General features: G+C 44.3%; 1 protein-coding gene across 1 annotated transcript; it reads right to left on the minus strand.

Annotated features, from left to right (window-relative positions):
• Positions 1–448: 448 nt before the first annotated feature.
• LOC147632445 (uncharacterized) lies at positions 449–23584 on the minus strand. The gene is made up of 3 exons (XM_086807270.1): positions 20630–23584; positions 20342–20533; positions 449–1422 (listed from the first exon to the last, which is right to left on the minus strand). The coding sequence occupies exons 1-3, from the start codon at positions 23101–23103 to the stop codon at positions 849–851; spliced, it is 3240 nt and encodes a 1079-aa protein (XP_086663396.1). The 5' UTR covers positions 23104–23584; the 3' UTR covers positions 449–848.
• Between the last annotated feature and the right edge of the window lie 945 nt (positions 23585–24529).

Consider the following 24529-nt stretch of genomic DNA (forward strand, 5'->3'; position numbering starts at 1 on the left):
AAGCAAATGCATGAGGATGAGATGAAAAATTATTTTCCATAATCATTGGAAGAAAACTCTTAGAAGTAGTACTATGAGTCTCCATTTGAGAAGATTTAAAGCTACAAGAAGATGAAGACAGGAACATAGAATAGTTATATTAAGAGCTTAATATAAGTTATATATAAGAGCCATTTGTACCACTCTCATCTCCCATGAACTTCATCCCACCTTTTCACTATTCAGCAATCTGCATATTAAATCCTATCTCTCATCCTCCCAAACAAAAGAGGAAGAGAAACTTTATGGAAGCCCCAAAAAAACACACTCCTAGAAGTGGTACTATGGATCTCCATTTGAGAAAAATTAAAGCTACAAGAAGATGAAGAAAAGCTTAATGCAAATCCAAACCTGCCCAAAAAAAAAAAACTACTACTACTACTATCCCAGCTGGGAGAAATTGAGGGAAAGAGCTACTACTCCAGATGTGATGGAATTCGTCGAAAGAATCAAGGAGATATTTGGAGAAATGACACCAATACTTAAGTCTCAGATATCTTGGTTCATGAGTACATGAATAAATTGCTTGACACAGGAGACCTTTCAAGAACCACCCCTTGACTCAAGTAGACAAGTGCTCGGATGTGGAAGCTCACATCCTTGTAACCTCACTAGATTGTAGTAGTTTACAGCTGAAATCTTTTAATAGATTAGCGTCTGCTTTATAATTCATGATGCCATACCCCTAACATAATGAGCAATCATGTTGCTCCCGTTAATCATAATGAAGACCAAGGCCTTTCTACAGTAACATTGTCACGCCCGAAAAGATGGGCACCCAATTAGTCTCTGACTAGTTCCTGTTCACTTCAAACAAGAAGCTGCTTCTTCACTGCCAATGGTGCTCTTTCAGATCGTGGTTTTGCTGATGAAAAGGGTGTCTGTAGAATAACCTCTCTTTCAGAAACCTTCTTGGGTTTGTGAGGCTTGCTTCTAGTGCTTCCATTGTAAATTTTAGGATGTCTTTTTATGCAGACGCTGACCTTTGGGATGACTGTCACCCGCAGCAAATCTCTGGAAGAGCTTGCAAAATGCGAGAAGCGCTTGGCACGCTCCCTCTTGGCTTCTGCTTGTCTGAGCTTCTCCATAGCTGGATCTACACCCATACACTTGGTCTTTTCTCTAAAAAGAGCCCTCTGCAAGGACAGATCCCTTGAGTGGTCTTTCCACTTCCCCTGAGAAGAAGAGGAATATGGGTTATCTGAATTGCTGAAGCTATCCTCTTCTGTGCCCAATGAATCATGGGCATCGCTGCCTGATGGAATTAACTCACTTGCAATCTTTGACGGTTCAAACTCCTCAACCTCGGATAGATCATCATGACCATTAAACTCCATGGCTGTGTATATGTCATCTACTATGGTGGGTAATTTTTCCATGTACCTGATAAACCATAGTGAGCTGCTGGTAAGATACAGATTTTTCTCTATAATGTGACCAGGGGCCAAGTTAAGCCAAAGAACTGTAAAATTAGCATTCATATGGATCAAAAGTTTTATTTGAAAAATCCTCATCTCCCATGCGATAAAGCTCCGATCAATGACTCATACATAACCGGCTATCAATGGTCCTTCTCAAGGGTGCATGTGAGTTCATCTGTAATTAAGTTGTAACCATAACCAGAAGTTTATCTGTAATTAAGTTGTGAGTTCATCTGTAATTAAGTTGTAACCATAACCAGAAGTTTAGGAGGTTGATTAAATCAGTCGGTGAGTGGATATGGCTCTCGCTGCTTCGTTTCAACAAGATCAAATCGGGGGCTTCAAATTCTTCTGTGATTGAGTTTCCAGAAGTTTAGGAGGTTGATTGTGTGGAGCGATGTGTGGATATGGCTCTTGCAGCCTTGCTTCGACAAGATCAATCAGGGGCTTTGCAGCTGTTGTCACCCAAACTTGGGGGTACAACATTGCATACATGGTCAAAGCAACATAAAGCAACATGAAGGCTTAGTTGTTAAGTGTCTCCTCGCGGCACAAATGTCTATATGGTTCCAAACGCTTTGTTGTGCTCTAGAGTTCCTGTCCACCCTAGGCCTCCTTTTTTACGCCCAACTACCTCCTCCTTGCATACGTCCAATTACCCCCGCCCAAACACACACATGCACGCACAAGAACATAAGAGTTATGATCAGGGACATGAGAGTAATGTGTGCACATGCACTCATGAGCATGCATGTGTGTATTTTGTGCACGATTGCGTGCGACTGCCATGGGTATTGTAGAGGCATCCCCACATGAAGAAATTGAAAAACAAAAAGTAAAATGTGTCAAGTAGAATCCATAGCCCGTGATTGTCAATGGTGGTGTCGTATGTGAGAGCCAGCTGAGGTTACATAGCCGCTTAAAAAATTTTGACATCGGAAGGAGCTTGTCTTCCAGCCAGGGGTGAGAGAAATGATGTTGCATCACACCTATTGTGTTCAAGGACATCTTTAGGCAGCTCACTACCTGTTTTCATTGTGTAAAAATGGATGCTGAGATTGTCTTTTGTCCTTTCTCGAGTTGATGTTGTAGCATTTATACGGTAGTGATGAGTGGACATAGGCTAATAATGGGTTGAGATACTTTTTTTCTTCTTTAGGAGGTTTTTTTACTCTTAGCGTACGTACGCACTCTTATGAGTGTGTAAGTGACTTTATCATGTCACTTCACTTGTACTTCAAACTTTCTCATCAATCTACTTTGAGTGTTGTGCTTCTATCTCTCTCCTTGCTTTTACTGCATCTATGCGTGTGTCGCTACGTTGATCTCCAATCCAACAATTGGTATTAGAGCAAGTTCTCTTGGCTCTGAGCTCCTTGTCATCTTCCCCTTAAGTTGCTCTTTTGATTTTCTCAGATTGAGCTATCCTCTTAAGTGGAGAAGGTATACCACACAGTGTACTCTTAACTACGTTAACAATGTTTTTGCTCATTTCGGAGTATTTCAACACGTTTCGTGGCTCGTTCGCATGTTGTAAGGTTTCTACAAGCATCTCGAGAGTGTCAGTTTGAACTGTTTTTTTCAATTTTGGGTTTTTTACACTACAACAACAACCATTGGTGTATAGATAGTGATGTCATCATCTTCGATATCACATCGTCACGCTCCTCTTCAACAGTATCGTCAACATTATCATTGATTTTCTTGCTAAGTATAATTTCCAAACTCTACACTCTACAATTTTTCATACACTTTCCAAGTTTCCATGGTCATCAGTGATCTACTAGCAACCATTTCGATTACACTCAGTGGACATTGTCAGTACCTACAAGTAGTTGAAATATTTGCATTATGTGTCAGAGATTAGTTATTTGCAAGCAAAATGACAGACAATGATGTATCTGGAATGTTTTCCACTAAGGATAAGCTTGATGGGACCAACTACTCGTTGTGGTCCTATATGATACGCCATGTATTGGTCGTCACCAAAGGACTTTGAAAATTGTTAATGGAATTGAGACACGCCCGGTCTCACTAGCACAATAGTATAGTACAAGTACTTTGGATGATGATATAAATTTAGATATGTAACTATGGTATCCGCCTCTACACCTCCCACAGCAAAACAAGCCAGGTGGGATGGTACGAATGCATAGGCATATGCATTAGTGACACTTTCAATAAAAAGGAACATTATTCCTCATATTCGCTCATGTTCAACTGTGAAACATGCTTGGGACGTGCTTGCTACACTTTACCAGGTATGTAACGAGAAACGAGTGGCCTAATTACACAAGCAATAAGAGTCCAAGCATATGAATGAGGGAGATTTAATGGGTGAGTTCCTCACAAGAATTAAAGATCTCAAGGAACAATTGGCATGTATTGATGAGACCTATCCGAACAGTTCTTTGATATCTACTATTCTCACAGCTCTGTCAGATTCATACCAAGATTTTGCATCTACACTTCGGCTCATGATAAAGGATAACCCCAATGTCCTTCCTTTCTATGAGTTGGTTGCAATGCTCTTACAAGAAGAGCAATCTCGACAAAACCGAACTAGTATACGTGTTAAAGATCAAGCATTTGTTGCTAGTCAAAAAGATAAAGGCAAAGCTTCTTCTCAAGGCGGCTATAAGAAAAGATAGAATCAACCTAGTCTTCTGGAAAGGATGCTAAGAAGGGAGTGATAAGCCTAAGAAGAAAGACACATGCAACTGCTATCGGAAGCCAAGCCATTACATCACTAAATGCAAAAACAGATTGGAGAAGGAGAAGGAGAAGAAAGAGTCAAGCATCATTGTGCTGAAAAGGAGTCAACTATGCACAAGATAATTGGGTGCACTGCAGTTATGATCTTCTATCCATGTCGTATCCATGTCAATGACAAATCAACATATCAAGTACTTTGATAGTGGTACAAGCAAGCACATTACTTCTCAACGTGATTTATTTTCCTCACTTGAGTCTACTCCTCAAGGAGAAATAGTCACATATACAAACAACTCCTCGTATCCAATAAGAAGAGTTGGTAAGATTGTATTCATTGTTGCAAATAATAAGGCAATCACTCTCTCACAAGTCTTGTTTGTGCCAAGCATCAAAAAGAACTTATTGTCAATCTCTACCATTGCTCGGGCAAGCCTAATGGTCAGATTTGTTGCTGATAGGTATACAGTTCATGACCGGAGTGATAGAAACATCCCTGTGGTATCTGGGCTTTACAAGTTAGACAAATATGAGAGAATAACACATAATACTTGTTCAGTCACTACCATACGTGCTATAAGTGACACGGAGCTATGGCATGTTCACTTTGGTCACTTGAATTTCGTTAGTTTGTTATATCTTAAAAGACAAGAGATGGTGTCAAAGCCACCTATGCTTGAGACCCCCATCAAACATGTATGTGAGGAGTACATTTTGGACAAGATGCAACAAGCATCACTCTTGAAAGATAGATCGGTTAGGATTGTCCAAAAATTCCAGCTTATACATAGTGATGTATGTGGTCCCATGAGGACACCATCAATTGGAAGATATCTCTACTTTGTGACTATTATTAATGACTACTCCAAGCACACCTAGGTGTATCCATTGAAGGCAAAGTCTAAAAGTTTTTACATGCTTTAGACACTTTGATTCTATTGCTGAAAATGTATCTACATATAAATTTGGTACCTTCGTATAGATAGAGGGAGAGTATATAACAAGACACATGCTCTTTACATAACAAGACACATGCTCATCATGTATCTTATTCTTTTGTGGATCATACTCTCGTTGCCAATATATGCAATGAAGAGGAACATATTTTCTTTAAGAAAGCACAAGAAAACAATCATTGGATGTAGGCCATGAAAGATAAGTACGACTCAATCCTCAAAAATGACGCTCTGTATTTAGTAGATTTCTCTTATGGTAAAAAGACCATTGGTACAAAGTGGGTTTATAAACTAAAGCGTAAAGCTAATAGTAGCATTGATTGCTACAAGGCAAGACTTGTATGCTCAAGAGAAGAACATAGATTATGATGAGACCTTTGCATCCACATTTCGTATGACTACGATCATGGATATTATTACATTGGCAACACATCATGGTTGGAATGTATATCAGTTAGATATCAAGATTGTCTTCTGAAATGGTGACTTGCATGAGGAGATCTATGTATCTCAGCCTCATAGTTTTATTGAGAAGGGGCAAGAATTTAAAGTATGTGGGTTAAGAAAAGCTTTATATAGCCTTAAGCAAGATCCCAAAGCATGGTATGGCTTAAACAGTCCAATTGAGATTACGCTCTATGTAAAAGGTGCAAAGATTGTAAAACTCATTGCATTATTATTAGAAGCATAGTTCCAAACATACGTGCATGTTTCATGTCTGCAAACGTTTACAAAAAACATGAATGTTTGGAACGTTCCATACGTGTAGGTTTTTATTTCATTTTTTAGTTCCCCAATGTTGGGATTTGACGAACGCCATGTACTTTTGATACTCTCTCATAAATTTTCATTTTTTGAAGCTGCGCCGTTCGCCGACCATCTGTCAAGTCAACCATCTCTCAAGTCCCGACTCTCACACCAGGTACACATGCGACCATGCTGTACGGTCCGTACGGCCTGTAGTGACCTGTGTGCCCTGTCCACCTGGTCCCATTGGCTGGGCGGCTGGTCTAGACTCTAGACTCTGCATAATGGACCATGGTCCCATGGCTACTCATGCTGCACTGTGCAAGCTGCAGCCTGCCATTGCCCCAAGGCCCCGGCCCCCAATGCATTATGCCATAGACTCTAAAGCCCCCAAAGTTCAATGCCCAACACCTGCAACTTGGCTCAAGCTACTTGCAAGAAATTTAGGGCTTTTTGCATTTTTCCTATATTTTTAAAAAACTGGGACTGTAAGTGCACATTGGACCTACAAAAATTGGAGCTCTCGAGAAATTTTAAAAAATTGAAACTGTAAGTGGACATTGGACTACAATCCAAATTTTTTAAAATTTTTCAATAGCCCCAATTTTTGCAAATCCAAATTCCAATGTAAAAGCATAAATTAAAAATGCAAAAGCCCTAAATTTGTCAAATTGGTTTTGCCTGTTTTTCCCACAAAACATTATCCAAAAAATCAATTTTTTTATCTAAACTATACCCAAAAGGTCTCCAAACCATTGGGATATGTCTTGGGCACTTCCCAGAGCCTATAAGGCTGCAAAATCCACTCTAAATATACCCCTATATCTGCAAATATATTTGCTAATAAGAATATACATGTCTATGAGCATCCCGATTAACGGTTGCACATGACATCTGCACTCCAACAGATATCTGTCTTTATCTCTTACAAAGTGAGTGCCCACACTGTCCTTCAGCCCTTGCCCTCCATAGCTTCCAACAGTCAACTCCGCCTGTGTTTCTGACCTCTTCTCACTTCGGCACCCTTTTGTAGAGCCGCCCGACACTGCCCGACTTCACAAGGCGAGCTGTTGCCCGTCCATGGCAACCTGATGCCAGTGTGCACCAAGTGACCACCTAGGTCTAACCCACATTCCATCAAGAGATTTATCACCACCCAAACGCCTAATGCTCAAGAAACCTGTTTTTTCTCCTGTATTTCATTTTTCTCACCCGCTTCAATCAACCTGCGCTTTTACGATCCCCTCCCCTTCCCCCCCTTGCAACGTAGTCTACAAGTTTTATTCATCGACATTTGATTGCCTCTAGTTCCCTCACCTCAAGGAGGAATCAATGGCAGTTGTTTCAACTTCCTTGACTGGAGACATGCCCACCTTGAGGCTCTTGTGGGTCAAGACTTATCACCAACCAGGTGCCCACCGTGAGGCTCTTGTAGCCTAAGTCAGCAACCAGAGGAAGACCTTTAAGGAAGAGTACTGAAGTCAAAAGGAGCTGAAGGTCCACCTCCGAAAGTGTGTAGTTGAAGGTGGGGTTAGCCATGGCACATGTCACACGCCACCAGTGTTGAGCTCCCCAAGAGACTCAGCATCATTGTCTTTTGGATTGCCCAAAGGCATAGCAAGTTTGGTGGAGGATTCTACACGTAATTAACTCGAGTCTCAAAGCCCAACACCCATTGGACCATCATCTAAGGGACCATTGCTTGGGCCAAGAAGGCAAGCCCAACACTTCTCTTTGAGGAGGATGCCATGGGTCTAACTCTTCAATTCACCCACTTCCGGATTATGGCCATTCCCAACTCTACAAGCCCCACCCTATTTCTAGACCGATAGCCAGAGACAAACTCTTAACTCCTTGTATGACCTCCTATCCCATAGACACACAAAGAAAGAAAGAAAGAAAGAAAGAAAGAAAGAAAGCAAGCAAGATATATTAACGTCTCCTAAAGGCCGAAATGGCCGATGAGACCAAAACAAGGTACAACTGATGATGATGATGTCTCATCACAACAAATATGAAAGAAAGAATGAAAATAGTAACATCCTAAGAGAGCTAGGAGCTGAAAGCTGAACCGCTGAATCGTCCGGTAAACTCCTCCGGTGGCAGGCAATGATGGCTCAAATCTGCCGATGGTGAAGGAGTCGTGGACGCAATCCTCATGGTTGTGGGCGTCTCGCTCTACAGATGGCAATGGCTCTGTCCAGAAGACTCCTATGGGGGTGGTCTGCCAAGTAGGCATGTAGATGGGGGAGTAGAGGCTGGTGGGGTTACAATGCTGACTCTGAAAAAATCTGTGAGGGCTCTCTGTCTAGGTGGCTCTGGTCCCATTGCCCTCCTGTCCCTCAATAGGCTCTCTCTGTGGCATCTAAGCTCAAGTATGAAGAGCCCTAAGCACCTTTGGTCCACAAAGTCCATGATCCGACACAAAGGTCCAAAGCCTTCACGGAACAAGCAGTGGTACCTCCCTCGGATCTCATAGTAGACAGTGCAACGACATATATAGTGTTCCTCCGACTCCACCTCCTGATGGCAAAGCTGGCATATGCAGTCCTCTAGTGATATATCCTCATATTGACCTGTCTCTATCCTCACCTGGTGTGAAGAGGTGCGAATCTATTCAATAGCACTCTGAATACCATGTGAGAGGTGTGTGTCCATGTAAGCATGGCGTATAATAAACCCATCCGCAGAGAGGTGTAGAAAATGACTATGGTAGTGTGCCATTTTCGTGCCCAACGGCTACGGGGGCCTGACCCATGTCCTTTCTGTATCTAGTCTCACAATGTCCATCCAGATCACCCGATTTAGCTCTGAACAGCTCAGATCTAAGAACGGGCAATCCTGGCTGTAAGCAAAAGGCGGGAGTGCATCAATACTCATGCCATGCAAGGCCAGCCATGTGCACATCTGGGCATACCAACACTGGGTGTCTCCCTCATCTGCAAGCTGTTTGGAGGAACTGAGTGCTAAGCGAGGGTATTTCTGCTGAGGGAGCTCCCATATTCTATGGAGAAAAGTAACTGCATGGAACAAAGCCTCAGTAACCACTAGGGTAGCCCCCATCTCTGCCTTGATGATCTCATGTGGTACAGATGACTTGCTCCGAATCATGCGTGCAATCATCATCACTAATGGCCTCTCCATATGCTGCCATCGAGAGAGAAGAGAGAGAAGAGAACTTTTTAACGTCGTAGGAAACTATCCCAAGAGACCAAATTGATCTATCCGACAAGATTTGAACTCAAGATCTTTGATGAGAGAGAGAGAGAGAGAGAGAGAGAGGGATGGATGTTGACGAATAGAAAGAAAGAAAGAAAGAAAGATATATTAACGTCTCCTAAAGGCCGAAATGGCCCATGAGACCAAAACAAGGTACAACTGATGATGATGATGTCTCATCATCACAAATCTCAAAGAAAGAATGAAAATAGTAACATCCTAATAAAGCTAAGAGCTGAAAGCTGAACCGCTCCATCGTCGCGTAAACTCCTCCGATAGCGGGCAATGATGACTCGAATCTGCCGATGGTGAGGGAGTCGTGGACACGATCCTCATGGTCGTGGGCGTCTCGCTCTACAGATGGCAATGGCTCTATCTAGGGTGACTCCTCTGGAGGGTGGTCTGCCAAGTAGGCCTGTAGATGGGGGAGTAGAGGCTGGTGGGGTTACAATGCTGGCTCTGAAAAAGTCTGTGAGGGCTCTCTGTCTAGGCGGCTCTAGTCCCACTGCTCTCCTGTCCCTCAATAGGCTCTCTCTGTGGCGTCTAAGCTCCAGTATGAAGAGCCCTAAGCACCTTTGGTCCTCAAAGTTCATGATCCGACGCAAAGGTCCAAAGCCTTCACAGAACAGGCAGTGGTACCTCCCTCGGATCTCATAGTAGATAGTACAACAACATATGAGAGTAGAAAGAAAGAAAGAATAAAAAGAAAGAAAGAAAGAAAGTTATATTAACGTCTACGGAAGACCCCAAGGGCCTATGAGACCAAAAGTAATACAATGGTACCATGGATATACTAAGCCATGGAAAACTGAAAGAAAGAGTAAAATGAAAACATTTGACAATACAGATGATCATGTGTAGAGTGAGATATGTTGTGATTAGCTAATGACAATACTTGTCTCGGCCAGAACTGATCTCATGGTGGAGTGAATGTCAGGCCTTTGTGATGGGAGTGGGTCATGTTGGCGGCGAACCTCACAAATCTGTCTCTGTGTGGTGGAGGGACCTGATGCTCTGGATCCGGGATGTCTAATTCGTATAATGAATCGAGCTCTCTCGCTAAGAACTCCTTTGGGACGTGGAGCTAGAGTGTGGGCACGGGTTGTGGGCTCTGATGTCGTCGTAGAGGAACTATTGTGGGCAGTGGATTCCTATGTGGATGTGTGTACCACAAAGAAATCCGCGATGGCTCTCTGTGAGGTGTCTTGTCGGAGCCGGGATTGTCTCTCAGCGTGTACTACATCCCTGTGTCGTCTAAGCTCCATCAAGTACATGCCCAAGCACCTCTAATCCTCAAACTGTATCACTCGTGTGAGTGGTCCGAATCCCTCTTGGAAGTGGCAGTGGGATCTCCCTCGTATCTCGTACTAAGCCAGGTAACTGAACACATAATGGGCCTCATCCTCTACTGCTCCTGTGGTGCATACTCTGCATGTCCTCTCCTCGTGGGATATCCTCAGCTCTACCAATCTCTACTCTAAGGCAGTGGGAGGATACCCTAAGCTGGCCAATCGTGATACGCATAGCACGTGAGATGTGTATCTGTATGTATCCCAGGATCTCAAAGAATCCATCCTTGGAGAGTCTCAAGAAGTGATCTCTGTAGAACTCACACTTCTTACTAATCTTTGACGGAGACACCCATGTCTAGTGTATGTGTAGCCCGAGTAGATCGAACCGGATGATCCGGTTGATCTCCTGTCGTGAGAGATCAAGGTAGGGGGAATCCAGGCTATACTAAAACGGGGGGAGACAGTCCATCTGTATGCCATGTGCATGAAATCACTCGACTACCTCAAAGTACCATGCATGTGTCGGTAATGGTGGTGGCCGTGTCGTTGAGGAGGAGGGCAATCCAGCTCATTTCAATCGCTCTCTCTCCCTCTCCCTCTCGCAGTATAATTGCATAGAGGACTCTAGTGCTAGTCGTGGGAGGCGATCTCTATCAAGCGTGTATACATGTTGAATATAAGTGAGAGTCTGAAAAAGGGCATCTGTAACCAATGGGACCACCCAAAACTCTGCATGTAGAATGTCATGTAGTATAGATGGCTTCCTCCTGATCATGCGTGACAACATCATCACCTATAGCCTCTCTATGCTCCTCCAATAATCCTTCCCTAGGCTTGCCCCTAGAAGGTTGCACCATACATAGCCGCTGGTCGTACTGGAGAGAGTGGTGAAGAGAAGACACGAGAGTGGACACCAAGAGAGAGAGTGAAGGGAGTCATGGACACAAATCAAAAGATGAACACAATATCATTAGACAAGTACTAAATAGCCTTTGAAGTACAAAAGATAAGGTCATGAGGACCATACAAAAAGAAGAGGTGTATATCACACTAAAGATAAAATCTAGATAATACTAGGGTGTGTTCACACACTTACACACATATTGTCTAAGGTAAGGTTGATACACATTGCCACTAGACATGTTCAACAAATGCCCTTGTAGTGGTAATGTCATCGACCATGTTTGCGTGTCCTGCTTCTCCTCAAAATTGTCCTTTGCTGAATTGGCTTGCCCTTCCCTCCATCCACTTCTTGCATTCATTGATGAAATATCCCTCTTTGTGACAATAGTGACACTTCCCTTTCTTCTTCTTGGAAGTATTTGATTTGTCTTTATCTTTGACTTGAAATACCTATTTGCCATGAGTGGGAGTGTTGGAGTTGACCCTCGACTGCTCCTCTCTATGTTTGAAGAGTTGAGTGATGAATGCCCCCAAAACAGTGGGTGTGGCTGTAAGCAATACTTGTGGCAGTTGTGTGTGGCCTTCAAGGAGTTTGTTAAAACTGCCTCGAATATGTGTATATCGAGGACAAACCATGACCATCTGTTCTTTTGTCTCCATGGCCTTCATGTCACAAAATTTGCCATGTCTTGGCACCTTCTGCCATGCTCCTCTTTCAATCTCAAGCGTGTGTGATCTTGTCCGAAGACATGCTATATTCTTGCGTGCATGGGATGGCATTGGTGTGCTTATGTATGCTTGAGTGTTGTCCTCTCCTTGTGTGTAGAATGACCAAAAATCAGGATTAATGGCATCACAATAGTATTCAAATTTAGCCTTTTTCTCAACTGATTGCCACTTGTTACGGAGTGTCTCTAGGAGGGCGCGATGGAAAACTTCCATATCCATATTTTCATGTGACAATTCTAGGTATTTGTCTAGCTTCCATCGTTTAAACTATCCTTGCAAATCTTGCATCCATCCGGAAGATAGCATCTTACTTTTATGATTCTTTTGTGGCCTCTTGCTTGTCTCCCAAGCCTTCTTGGGTAATCTATCATCATTCATATGTTTGATCGTTATTATGTATCGGAAAACCCTCTTCATTGCATGACAATCAATTGGTTGATAGCATGTCTCTAGGAGGAGTATTGAGTAAGGCATTGTAGCTTTGACACCTTGATGTCTTCTTAGGAAGGACTTGTGCATTTTCTAAATATCCTCGCAAGTTGATTGTGAGATGCTTCCACCCCATACTTCGACTCCGTACAATACTGTTTGCAGCACATATGCATCAAATAACTTTCGGCATATGTGCCATCTTGTTGTATCACTGTGGTTGCAATCATTTTCAAATTGGCTCCACCTTGTATGAGAGAGAGAGAGAGAGAGAGAGAGAGAGAGAGAGAGAGAGAGAGAGAGAATTGGACACAATATTGGGTCTCAAATACCCTCAGTAGCCACGAATGGGGTATTTGCTTTATTAGAATGATGCAAATTCTACAAATAAAATCTGGTTCTTGACCTGCACTCTTCACCTTGGCTGTAGCACTCCCCTTGGCGGTCCTGGCGCTTGGACTACAGCAACCCATTGTCAATTATGAGATGCTAGACTGGATCTATGCCTTGCCTATTTATAGGTCTTGAATATGCTGGTCGGCTGGCAGATTTTTCAGTCAGCCTGTTCTATTTTTCCCCACGACCTGGTCCCTCGGCATTTAATGTCGTTATTCAGTCATTTCACACTGGATGTTCTGCTGCACTGTTGCCTATACTCGGCCATGATTTGTTCGTACTGGGCTTGGCATTCTTGTTCCCTTTTGTATCATTCTTTATCTTCCCGTCTCCAACGACTATGCATAGTCTCATACTCACGCCGTAACTCTTTTTTCCAAGCATCATTGCTCTCCATTGAGGTGAGGTTTTGGTAGAGGGAGCTGTAAAAAGAAGTCTTTTCCTACCTAGTGTAGACATATGCTCACTTATTGTAGTGCTACGTGTGAACAAGGCTTAACCAAGGGCACTTTTTCCCATGTGGTTTTTCCCCTTGGGTATCAAGTGTGAAAGAACACTCTATCCATGTAACTTTGCACTTCTATATTATATGGATGTGACTCACATGCAAGGGTTGACTTGCATTTATGATCACCACACATTTTATGTCTAGCTCTCTCTCTCTCTTTGTGTGAGCTTCTTCTTCTTGCATCTAACCCTAATCTACATGAAGCCTTGCTGTGTGTGAGTGTGAGTCCCCCAACAAGTGGTATCAAAAGTTCTTGCTCCCGGGAATTCCTGCAGTTCCGTTGCTACTAGCAGCTATGCCGTCCGTCGATTGTTTCCGTCGCCACCAACTGTTCCATCCGCTGCCTGCTTTGTCTCCGTCGGATCCCCCGCTGCCTCTGCTCCGCTCCCTTGGTGGCCCTTGGCCCTTTGCAGCCAACCCGGGCGGAGCTAGTGGGGAGAGCTCCACCACCGTCCCGCCCACAGGCGGCGCTCACACAAGGAGAGGCGGCCCAAGGCAAAGCTCAGCCCCCCTTAAGGCTTATGTGGCAAGGGCCGTTTTTGCCAAAATTTGTGGCACATTTCCGTCCACGTGGAGGAACCGTCGCCCACCCGTGCGGTTTCCGTCGAAGTCGTCGTCGCCTACACCCGTGGTTGTTGTGCCCGCCATCACCAACTGTGACCATCGTTGCCTCTTGTGGCTCCTGCAACAACCCACCTGTGCCCTACTGCGCCCACTATAGCTCCATTGCTGACTCAGCAGACATCATGTTGTTCTTGTTGGAACGAGATTGCTCTTCACTGAGCAAGAGAGTCACAAGGTTGTCAAAAGTGACCGCATTAGGTGCATTGCCAGCCAACAACCGCAAAGTGGTACCAAATGTTTGATAAAAGTCAGGGAAATTACGCAAAATTGTCTGAACAAGATAGCTATCTGTCGGTAGCACACACAAGGGGAACGGGCGGAGGCGACGGCAGAGGCGGCGGCGGCGCACAGATTTGGCAGGCGACTGATCCAGATCTGGAGGCAACAAAGACAGATCCCTTGACGGCGAAGGCAGATCTGGCGACGCAGATCTAAAGGTGCAGGTGACTGAGGGCAACGGTGAATCTGAAGGCACAAGACAGGGCGGCGACGAGGGCGGCAGCGTGCAGCTAAGGGCGGCGGCGCACAGCGGAGGGTAGCATACGGCGTACAGACAGCACACGGCAACGTACGAATGGACTGTTGCACCAGGTGTGGACAATACAGGTCGCCAACTGCAAGGGAGAGAAGAACTCGACTGTTTTTTTTTTAATAATAATAAGAGAGAGAGAGAGAGAGAGAGAGAGAGAGAGAGAGAGACTGGTGTGTAAAGTGTGCCCACTAGGCTGAAGGGCAGTAGATGGGTAAACCCTAACCCTAATGTTGGGGGGCAGCAGGATGTAATCCTAACCCTAACCCTAACCAAGCTCTGATACCAATGTTGGGTAGGAGGGAAGCAAGCCTGCACACACACACAGCCTCAAGCACAAAGAAACATGAGGGTGCTAGAAAAGATGTACTCCATAATGATATGAAATGAAAGTACGAGTACTAAAAGGCCTAGGGCAAAGTGTCCAACACACATAAGTGTGTTCATACGAGGAAAAAACATGTGTCCAGTCACAGGGAAAAAGTGCCCGTGAGTAAGCTGGGTTCCCACTTGAACTAGCCGGGAGTGGACATGACCAACACCTCTTGGGCGCGATGCGCGAACCAGGTGCCACTATGGCACTGGAGTGCAAGTCATGCAGGATGAAATCTCTTCTATCATGAAGAGCAATACTTGGGATCTTGTGGACTTGCCGAACAGCAAGAATGTCATTGGAACAAAGTGGGTGTACAAAGTCAAAAGAAAGTCTGATGGTACTATTGACAGGTACAAAGCAAGACTTGTGGCTAAAGGCTATTCTCAAAAAAAGGGAATAGATTATGAGGAGGCTTTTGCTCCTACTTTGAGAATGACTACAATTCAATCAGTGATTGCATTGGCTGCACATAAAGGATGGAAAGTGCATCAATTGGACATCAAAACTGCATTCTTAAATGGGGATTTATAGGAGGAAGTATATGTAAATCAACCCATCGGTTTTGTAGTTCCTAGTGAGGAACGTAAAGTATGCAGGTTACACAAAGCATTGTATGGGTTAAAGCAAGCTCCAAGAGCTTGGTATGATAAAATACATGCTCATCTAACCAACCAGGGTTATGTGAATAGTCCAGCTCAAAACACATTGTATGTGAAGAAAACTGGTGCCGATATTCTCATAGTCATCTTGTATGTAGATGACATGCTCATAACAAGGACTAGCAAAGAAAAAATTCCAAATTTCAAGGTTGATTTGAAAGCTGAATTTGATATGTCAGATTTGGGACCTTCACACTACTATCTCGGCATACAGTTTATGCATAGAGATGATGACATTGTTATGCAACAAACTAAGTACATAAAAAGTTTGCTAAAAAGGTTTCACATGGAAGAATGTAAGCCAATTTCTACTCCAATAGAAACAGGTGTACGGCTTACTATGCATGATATTGGTGAGCCTTTTGAGGCCGGCATTTACAGCCAAGCAATGGGATGCCTCATTTGCTTGTGTAACACGAGGGCTTGCATATCTTTTGGGGTGTCTTTGTTGAGCAAATTCATGCACATCCCAGGCACAAAGCATTGGCAAGCAGTCAAACGCATTTTCCGTTATCTTCAAGATACCCTAGATCTTGGTTTGTTCTATCCCAAGGGGGGCAGCTTGCAGCTTTATGCATACAATGATTCAGATTGGGTTGGTGATTATGATACTAGGCAATCCACCATTGGAAATTGTTTTTTTCTTGGCAATTCATGCATATCTTGGTTAAGCAAAAAGCAACCCACTATTGCCACATCTACTTGCGATGCTGAGTACAGGGCAATCTTCACAGCTACAGTAGATTGTGTATGGTTGAGGAGATTATTGGTTGATCTTCGTGAGTGTCAACAGACATCCACCACCATTCTCGCTGATAGCTAGAGTGCTATGGCCGTGGCACGGAATCCCATATTTCATGCACGTACCAAGCACATTGAGATTCATTATCATTATGTAAGAGAGAGGCTACATGCAGGGGAGATCAGTTTATTTTATTGCCCTACACAGGATAATGTTGCAGATCTGTTCACAAAGGCTTTACCTCGAGAGAAGTTTGAAGCTTTCCGCAAAGCTTTGGGCAAACTCTCATACATTGAATGATCACTCTCCATGCCACCTTGGCCCTGGCTAGCCTCCTGTCACTGCCGGCCCATAAGTAGTTCCAGATCAACCGTTGTACTTGACCAATACATGCTCGAGAGAAGGCCCAGCACAAAGTGATGTACCACATGGTGGCAAGAACTTGGTTCGCCACTACAACTCTACCTGCTAGGGAGAGTCTCGCAGAACTCTAGTATAAAAGCTTCTTCCAAATACTCAGAAGAAGAGGGGCGAGCTGCTGCTCAAGAGAGATATCAATGCCCACTTGGCAGCCAAGATCTCATGCACAGCAAAAACCTCGATCGCCTCCACAAATCTATGGTGATTCCCCACATCTCTTGAAAGGAAAGTGATTGTGTCATCTACAAACTCTGAGTCAAGTAGCTCCTGCTACGTGCGGAGGCGGAGACGCAATCCCTAAAGCCGGATCTCCTGGGCTGAGAGGAAACTACTCATGGCCTCGCCAACGAATAGGAAGAGGTAAGGTGCGAGAGGACAACCCTCTTGTACCAAGTGAGAAAGGGGAAATCTGTCGCCACGAACTCCCTGAATGAGAACCTAGCTGTGCGAGGCTACGTAAAGTCCCGAAACCCCACGAATCCACTCCACAAGGAATCCTATCCGGCTCATCATGCCCTCTAGAAAGCTCCAATCCACCCTATCATAAGCTTCTCAAAGTCTAGGAGTAGCACTATGAGGTCCTGTTGCCGCATCCTAGCCAAAGCTATCGTCTCCCAGAAGGTGAAGATGTTGTCTAGAATGCTTCGATCCTAAACAAAGCCGATCTGAGTGTCATGAATCAAGTCCGGAAGAAAGGGCTGAAGTCTCTTGCTAATAGCCTTGGCCATCACGATGCTCCACCGAAGTCTTGTTCTTTCGCTCAACTACTCCATTCTCTAAAGGCAACCCTGTATTGGCCAACTCCCGCTTGATGCCATGCTCCACACAAAACTGCACAAAAGCATTAGAAGAAAACTCTTCTCCTTTGTTAGCCCGAACAATCTTCACCTGCAACCCAAACTCCTTCTCCACCAAAGCATACCAATCCTTGAACCGAGCAAAGGCTTGGTCCTTCTATGAAAGAAAATACACCCATGTGAACTTGCTACAATCATCCACAAGCAACATGAAATACAAGGATCCTCCCAAAGAGGGGCTTGCATGGGTCCACACAAGTCAACGTATACCAACTCCAGAGGTTACAAAGCCCGCCTGGTAGCCTGCTTCGGAAAAGACCCCCTATGCTGCTTTCCATGAATACAAGAACTGCAATGTCCTTGCTTGATGCCAACATCTGACAAGCCATCCACCATCTAGTCCCGAAAAGCCCGCCACAACACATCCACATTCAAGTTCCCAAAACGAAAATGTCACAAAACACCAAGCCGAGTACCTGTAAGAGAAGAGAGTATTGAGAGTCCCTAATCTCCAAGTGCATAGAGCCAAAGTCTTCCCGATCGCAGTTGAGGAATCAACACCTTTCTCGATGCTCGACTGAGGACATTTCCTCCAATAATGACCCTTCTAGCCACAATGGTTATAGGTCCACTCGGCCTTCAAAGCATCACTCTGAGTCGGGCTTCTTCTCAAAAGACTTCAACGGTAAAGACTTCCCTTTGTCCTTGTTGTTGTGGCCTTTCAAACGCTGGCCGGTCAAAGCCTCAAAACCTCTGCCCTGTGGAGAATAGAAAACTAAGTACTGAGGGGATAGATGAGACAGCAAGGTGATAGCCATGTCCTCTCATGATATCTCCTTCCCAGCCTGAAGAACCTCCTGTTGAAGAGCCTGGAGTTTGTTGATGTGCTCTCGCATCGTCGAAGACTTTGCAAGATTCATCACTCACATCTACACTTCCACATGGGCACATCTACACTTCCACATGGGCAATACCCGATTGTACAAAGAAGCCAAGTGCTTCCAAATCCCTTGAGCCAGCGTCATGTGTTTGATGTGGTTGATCACTTGGGGTGTACAATTAAGGAAAATGAAAAAACACACATGGGCATTGACATGATCCCACAACTGTGCCTAGGCCTCCCGCTCTTTCTTAATGGATAGTGAAAGCTCCTCCTCCAACTCCAACCTTGGAACTCCAACCACGATGAAATCAACCAAATCATAAGACTTCAAAACCGACTCCATCATTACCTTCCAAATGCCATAGTTGTTCCTATCCAACTATCAATCCACCAAGAACGTCAGGAGGGTGAGAATCTTCACATGTTTCTCTATCATCTCGGGCAAATCTACCATCTCGAGGGCTCACATGGTCTTGTGAAGGGAGGGTGCATGGGAGAAGAGGCTGCACCAGAATGCAAGGTGGTTGTCTAACAATGATGCCACCTTCTACCTTCTTCTCCACATCCCATACAACCCAACACCAAACGCAGCAATCCTGAATGCTCTCACCATCTCCAAAGCTTCAAGCCACCTGGGGCTCTGACACCATGTCAACATGAGCAACAAAAATGAGACAAAAACAGAGCAGAAAAGAAACGCAGAAATGTTGGAGAGAGAAGTGTTGTTTAAACTCTACTATAGACACACGATCCGGTACATCACAAGTGGGGGGGCAAGGCCCACACTATATATGGGCTGGGACTACTAGTCAGCCACTGCAAAACAGGCCGACAGACCCAAGAAAAGCCCACGACTGGAAAATATCCAATCGGCCAGCATAAAATGCAAGTCGGCCAACAAATGATGAGTCAACCAGCAAATAATCAAGTCGGCCAGCAGAAAAATAATGGGCCCCACCTGAGCAGCCAAACCTACCAGCCGACAGGGAGCAAACAGCACCCCTATGACTGGAAAACTGGGAAAAATATGGAAGATGGGAAAAATGGAGAAACACTCACACCGGGCGGGCACACCCACAACATTGGCCCTCACTCCCTACTGTGTAATGTGGTACAGACAAGAGAAGACTGCTAACACTAGTGTGGATTTTCTTTCCTCCATCCCATATGTAGTCTCCGTTCAAGAGCAGCCAGCCATGAAGGGAGCTCACCCCCCATCCTAGTGTTCAATCATCGTCAAAGGGTTGTAGTCTGTCTCCAGCTAGTTTTTTCTACTAATAGAAGGATATCTTTTTGGGGAAGGAAAAAAAACAATTACTTGAGAGTTTTCTTCATGGCCTAGAGCTTATGGTTTAATGCTGTTGATGAAAGGGAAATTTAATTCATATTGCCTTCAGTTGCTAAAATTTAGAATTTCATTATGATCACTACCAATCTCCCAATGTACAAGCTTGTGGCTTCTAATCAAGATAACAGAGGACTACAAAATTGCTAAAATGAAGCAGGCAAGACAAATGTGAAAGCTACCAAACCAGGGTCTGTGCTTTTCCCACCAGTAAGCAGGCAGAATGTACAAGCAAATACACTACTAGTATTTCGGCCATACCATGACATGCATGTCTGGTGAGGAAGATACACCATGCATGAGTGCACAATGCATGTGGCTAATCACAGCCTCACCTTGATTCATTGTGTTGCTGCCGAACAAAGAGATCAAGGTATGACTCTTTACTGAGGTGAAAAAATGAAAGGGCAGCATGAAGCAAGGCCTACTGCGTAAGTCTTGGGTGACTTTAAAAGAATAAATACCCCACTCGTGGCCGTGGCCGCAAATATGCAATAAAAAGAACGGCCCAGCCATTGTAACCATCATTCAAAAAGTAAGTTTAGTTAATTCTGGAAAGCGTTTTAAAAAGCCCAACAGAAAGGTAGAATGAGCTTGGAAGAGAGACGAATTAACCTTTCTTTTATCACGCTGTTACTAAAGTCAAGAAGGCTCTCGCCTTCCAAAACTCCGCCTGGCAAGTTGAACTGAATACTCTCCAAGAGCCTGCAGATCTCATATACAAGAGCACGTACTTTGTTGTGCTGCCCAGATGCTGGAAGCATGAGAGAAATCATCTCCATGCGGAAAAGAATCTGTAATTCATGTCTATGGAAAATTAAGGAAATCACAGCAGCTTCCAAAAGCAGCATTGGAAATCAACAAGGAACTAAGACAACCAGCTAGAATCAAACCAAAGGATACTCTCGAACTTTCTCCTCTGAGCTGTACATACGATGGCTAACATCAAGCTCAGATTCTGTGACTTGAGATGTTGATCTTGGCGGCCTGCATTTCTTGTATTTGGAAGCTAGCTTTCTGGGGTTCTGTAAGAGAATCTGGCTCATTTTGTCAACAATATTAGCTTCATATGCAAGCTCTGTGAGAGTGTTTGAATTCTGGCAGTGACCTTCACTTAACACAATTAAAAGAGCACTTTGAGCATCTGCAACTACACGCTGGGAGAAACAATGAAGATCAATCTCAGGAAAAGAAAGGCAGTCAACTATTTTCTGGTCCAAAGACACAAAATATGCATTGGCGTCATCCAAAGCCGGGTCCTTGTCCTCACAAGGAACCGCATCTACTGGCTGGCAATCCAGATCAGTATCAACTCTCCTCGTGTCAGGAACATTATTTAATAATTGGCACTCACCAGGGGAAGGACTTGCAATGTGAGTTGCAACAGTTTCCTTACTTTCTTCTATGTACTGTAAAGCTGGGTTGCCTGTCAATGAGTTTTCTGGACCAACGTCAGAAATTACATGAGAATACCCGCCACCAGTAGCTGATAGAAGGTTTAAATGGCTAAAAGAAACTAAGTTCGAATTATGTTTTGTCTGCCTCATCCAGCAGCTCAGCACCTTTAAGATTTTTGACCGTTTGCTGCTTTTTTTCAAATACAATTCCTCCAGTGTTGTATTGCCTGCACATTGCAAATTCTCCTCAGGCTTCAAAGAACAAGATGGCTTGGCTCTTTTCCTTCCATTGCCATGTGCAGCATGATCCAGCACATTAAGATCTTGATAACAAGCAGAAGCCAAGGGAATAAGTGGCTTCCTTTTGAGGGGTGGTTTGATCATCCTATCTTCAGGTTGGGTCTCTTCATGGTTATGGGACCCCTTATAATTTCCTATTACTTGAGATGCAATTTCAACAGAAACAGCTGAACTAAAATCTGTGTCTGGACTACTTTCCTCTATTGCACCCAATACTGCCAAAGATTTTTCATACGGGCGGACTGGTTCATCATTTGATAAACATACTAGAGACTGAGAACACCTTTTATTAACAATGGTTATGACTGCAAGGTGGACAGTTAGAGGCTCAAGCAAAGCAACGCATGTAGAGTCACTACCGCCCACATCAATAATTGCCAACCTTTCTTCACGTGCTAAATGCAGCATCAATAATTGCCATGCAGGCTTGCCAGGCTCAAAAGCAAACCCATCCTGCTGAAGTTGTCTCAAGACATAATCACCCACAAAGTTCCTGTCATTCTCATTTCCCAGCATAACCTCAAATCTTTCCAGCTTTCTTTTCTCAGCAGCTTTTGGACGTAAAAAAGCCTGTGCTAATACAAGCTGCCTTGCACAATTGAAAACCTTCTTAGGTATTGTAGAAGAGATACGGAGGACATTACCATGTGTAAATCTCTCCAGTTGTTTGTTTCCAAATTGAATGGTCTCTACCTTGCATAAGGTTGTGTTCATTGGTTTGTTGCTCACATCCCTAACTTGAATGCACACTTTGTATGATCCTAATTCAGGCCTGCTGCAAAAATGGAACCATGGGTGAGCAAGTCCCTGCCAGAGAACAGAAAATGGTACCATGCGGAGGCCAGCAAGGAGCACATCTAGACAAGTGAAGGACCAACCCAGATGACCTAATAACCAGCTTAATGGAGATTTGTATAACACTCCCCCATTGCAGATGATCTCTTTGCCATGATCCAGGATGGAGATGCTCACAGGAACATCGATCCAACAGAGATGAATGTTGTTTGCAGAGAAGGACTCACGTACTTTCTTGAAGCTGGAAGAGAAGGTTGCAAGCAGATCTGGTTCAGGGGGCACAGATTCAAGTCCAAGGAAGTGTGCAAGTTCTGTGTGAGTGGAAGGCAAGGTAGAAAAGAAGATTACCAGGTTGGAATTAACCTGAATGGGAGCCAGCATGTGGTCCTCTTGGGAAGCAGTGGCAGCATCTTCGTGGGTGGGGAGAAATGGATTCCAGATGCAGTCAATGATAAGCTCCTGGAGCGAGGATGCAACAAAGCTGGCATTGGCAGCAGCAATGGAAGTGCTACTAGCAGCCGTGCCAGCTACTGCTAGGGTCTTGAGAAGCTCAGTTTGGAGGCAGTTGAGAGCTGAGCAAAACTGAGAGAGGACCTCTGGCAGGGTAGGGGAGTTGTCGCCACCCGGGAGAACAGAGTCAAAGCGGGTGGAGCAGGCCCAGCAGCCAAGCACCTTGTTGATCTTGCAGCGGGATGAGAATGGTGATAGAGATGAGTCAAAAAGCTTGAAGCCCCAGCGACAGGAAGGGGAAGCGGATGCCAGAAATGTGCGCACGCTCTGTTGCAGCAGAAGCGCAAGCTTGGTAGGGTTTGGATGCAGAAGCCATGCCCGGATGTCCACCACCACCACCAGCCGCTCAATCTCCTTCACTGCAATCGTCTTCATCTTTGCCCCTACCAAATTAGGCAGATCTGTTCTGCTCTTGCATTCATCTTTGTTCTTTCAACAATCTTTCTGTGAGCTTGCTTCGTCGCCTGCAGAAAACTGAGCAGCTGGACATGACATCGTTGTACACATTGCTCCCCTGGACTATACCAAAAACGCTTCTTGCTCTGCAGTTTTACAACGGATCCACCTGTTTACATTCATGGGATTGGCAGATCTCTCGACTCTCAGTTCCAGAAAATGACTGGAAAAAAAAAACTAGTTTCTGCAAAAACTTCAATTTTAAATCTGCAGCAAATACAGTAAGCTCAGGTTCTCGTTGCAATTCCTGCCGATGCCTGCAACAATTAGGGTTTCTGCGAGAAGATGTGCCCCTGAGAGGCAAAGATAAAACTGTGAAACACACCTCGGGCCTGGCCAGGTCCGGCAGCAAGCTTCCGATCACTACAATTGCTACTCAGCAGAGGTCAAAAATGTTGGACATGGCGGACCCGTAGGGATTCAAAAGCAAAAATTTCAACATCCCTCAAAAGCAATTGGCGGGAAGCTGCAGTATAGAGTGTGAATGGTGCTGGGCGGGCGGGCGGGCGGGCGGGCGGGCGGGCCAACTATGTAAAGGATTCTCCTGTGATAAGCTATGGTTTCTCCTTGCACATCACCAACTATGCTAATGTGGCTAATATTAGAAAAAAGAGTGCCTCTTGATAAGCTATGGTTTCTCCTTACACATCACCAACTATGTAAAGGATTCTCGTCATGCTTATGTGGCTGATATCAGAAAAACAATGCCTCTTGATTGTACGATTAATAAGATGAGGACCACGATGATTTGAACAAAGAGGAAGTGATCCAAGGTTACAGGTTACCTTGAGGCTCGACTATTTTTGCATGGTAGGATTTTTGCATTTTGATTGTTTAATCCGTTAAATACTAAAGAATTTTCATAGAGAGAGACTCAGGTAAATGTTTAAAATAGCACCAACATCCTAGCATTAAGTTCAAAATAGCACAATCTTTCCAAAGACAAATAGCCTCACCCATCTTCGACGGGTAGGGATTGAGGTAAAATTCCACTCGAACATAGCGCCACGAAGTGGAATGTCAATTTTTCCCACCACATCTTCATGCCCCTTTTTATATTGACCTATGCATCTCTCTACCTTCTTCTTATCAATCTCAAAACAATCTTACCATCCACCAATGCCAATATCCTTCCAAAGCTTACACTTTAGGATGCAAATGATGGGTGAGAACATCAATGGTTGCACAATGCTTCTAGTTGGCTAGTAGTGTTGTTGTCGGCCACTTGTCCTGATGACTACCACGTCGAGTTGTCTCAAGCAAATTATGCAATGTGCTCACTCTAGTGTAGCGAAACTACTAACTTGTTAGGTTCATCCCAATGGGTTTGACATAGACACAAATC

Source organism: Cibotium barometz, chromosome 13 (assembly GCF_041138505.1).
Source record: "Cibotium barometz isolate CiBa-2024 chromosome 13, ASM4113850v1, whole genome shotgun sequence".
Classification (NCBI taxonomy): Eukaryota; Viridiplantae; Streptophyta; class Polypodiopsida; order Cyatheales; family Cibotiaceae; genus Cibotium; species Cibotium barometz.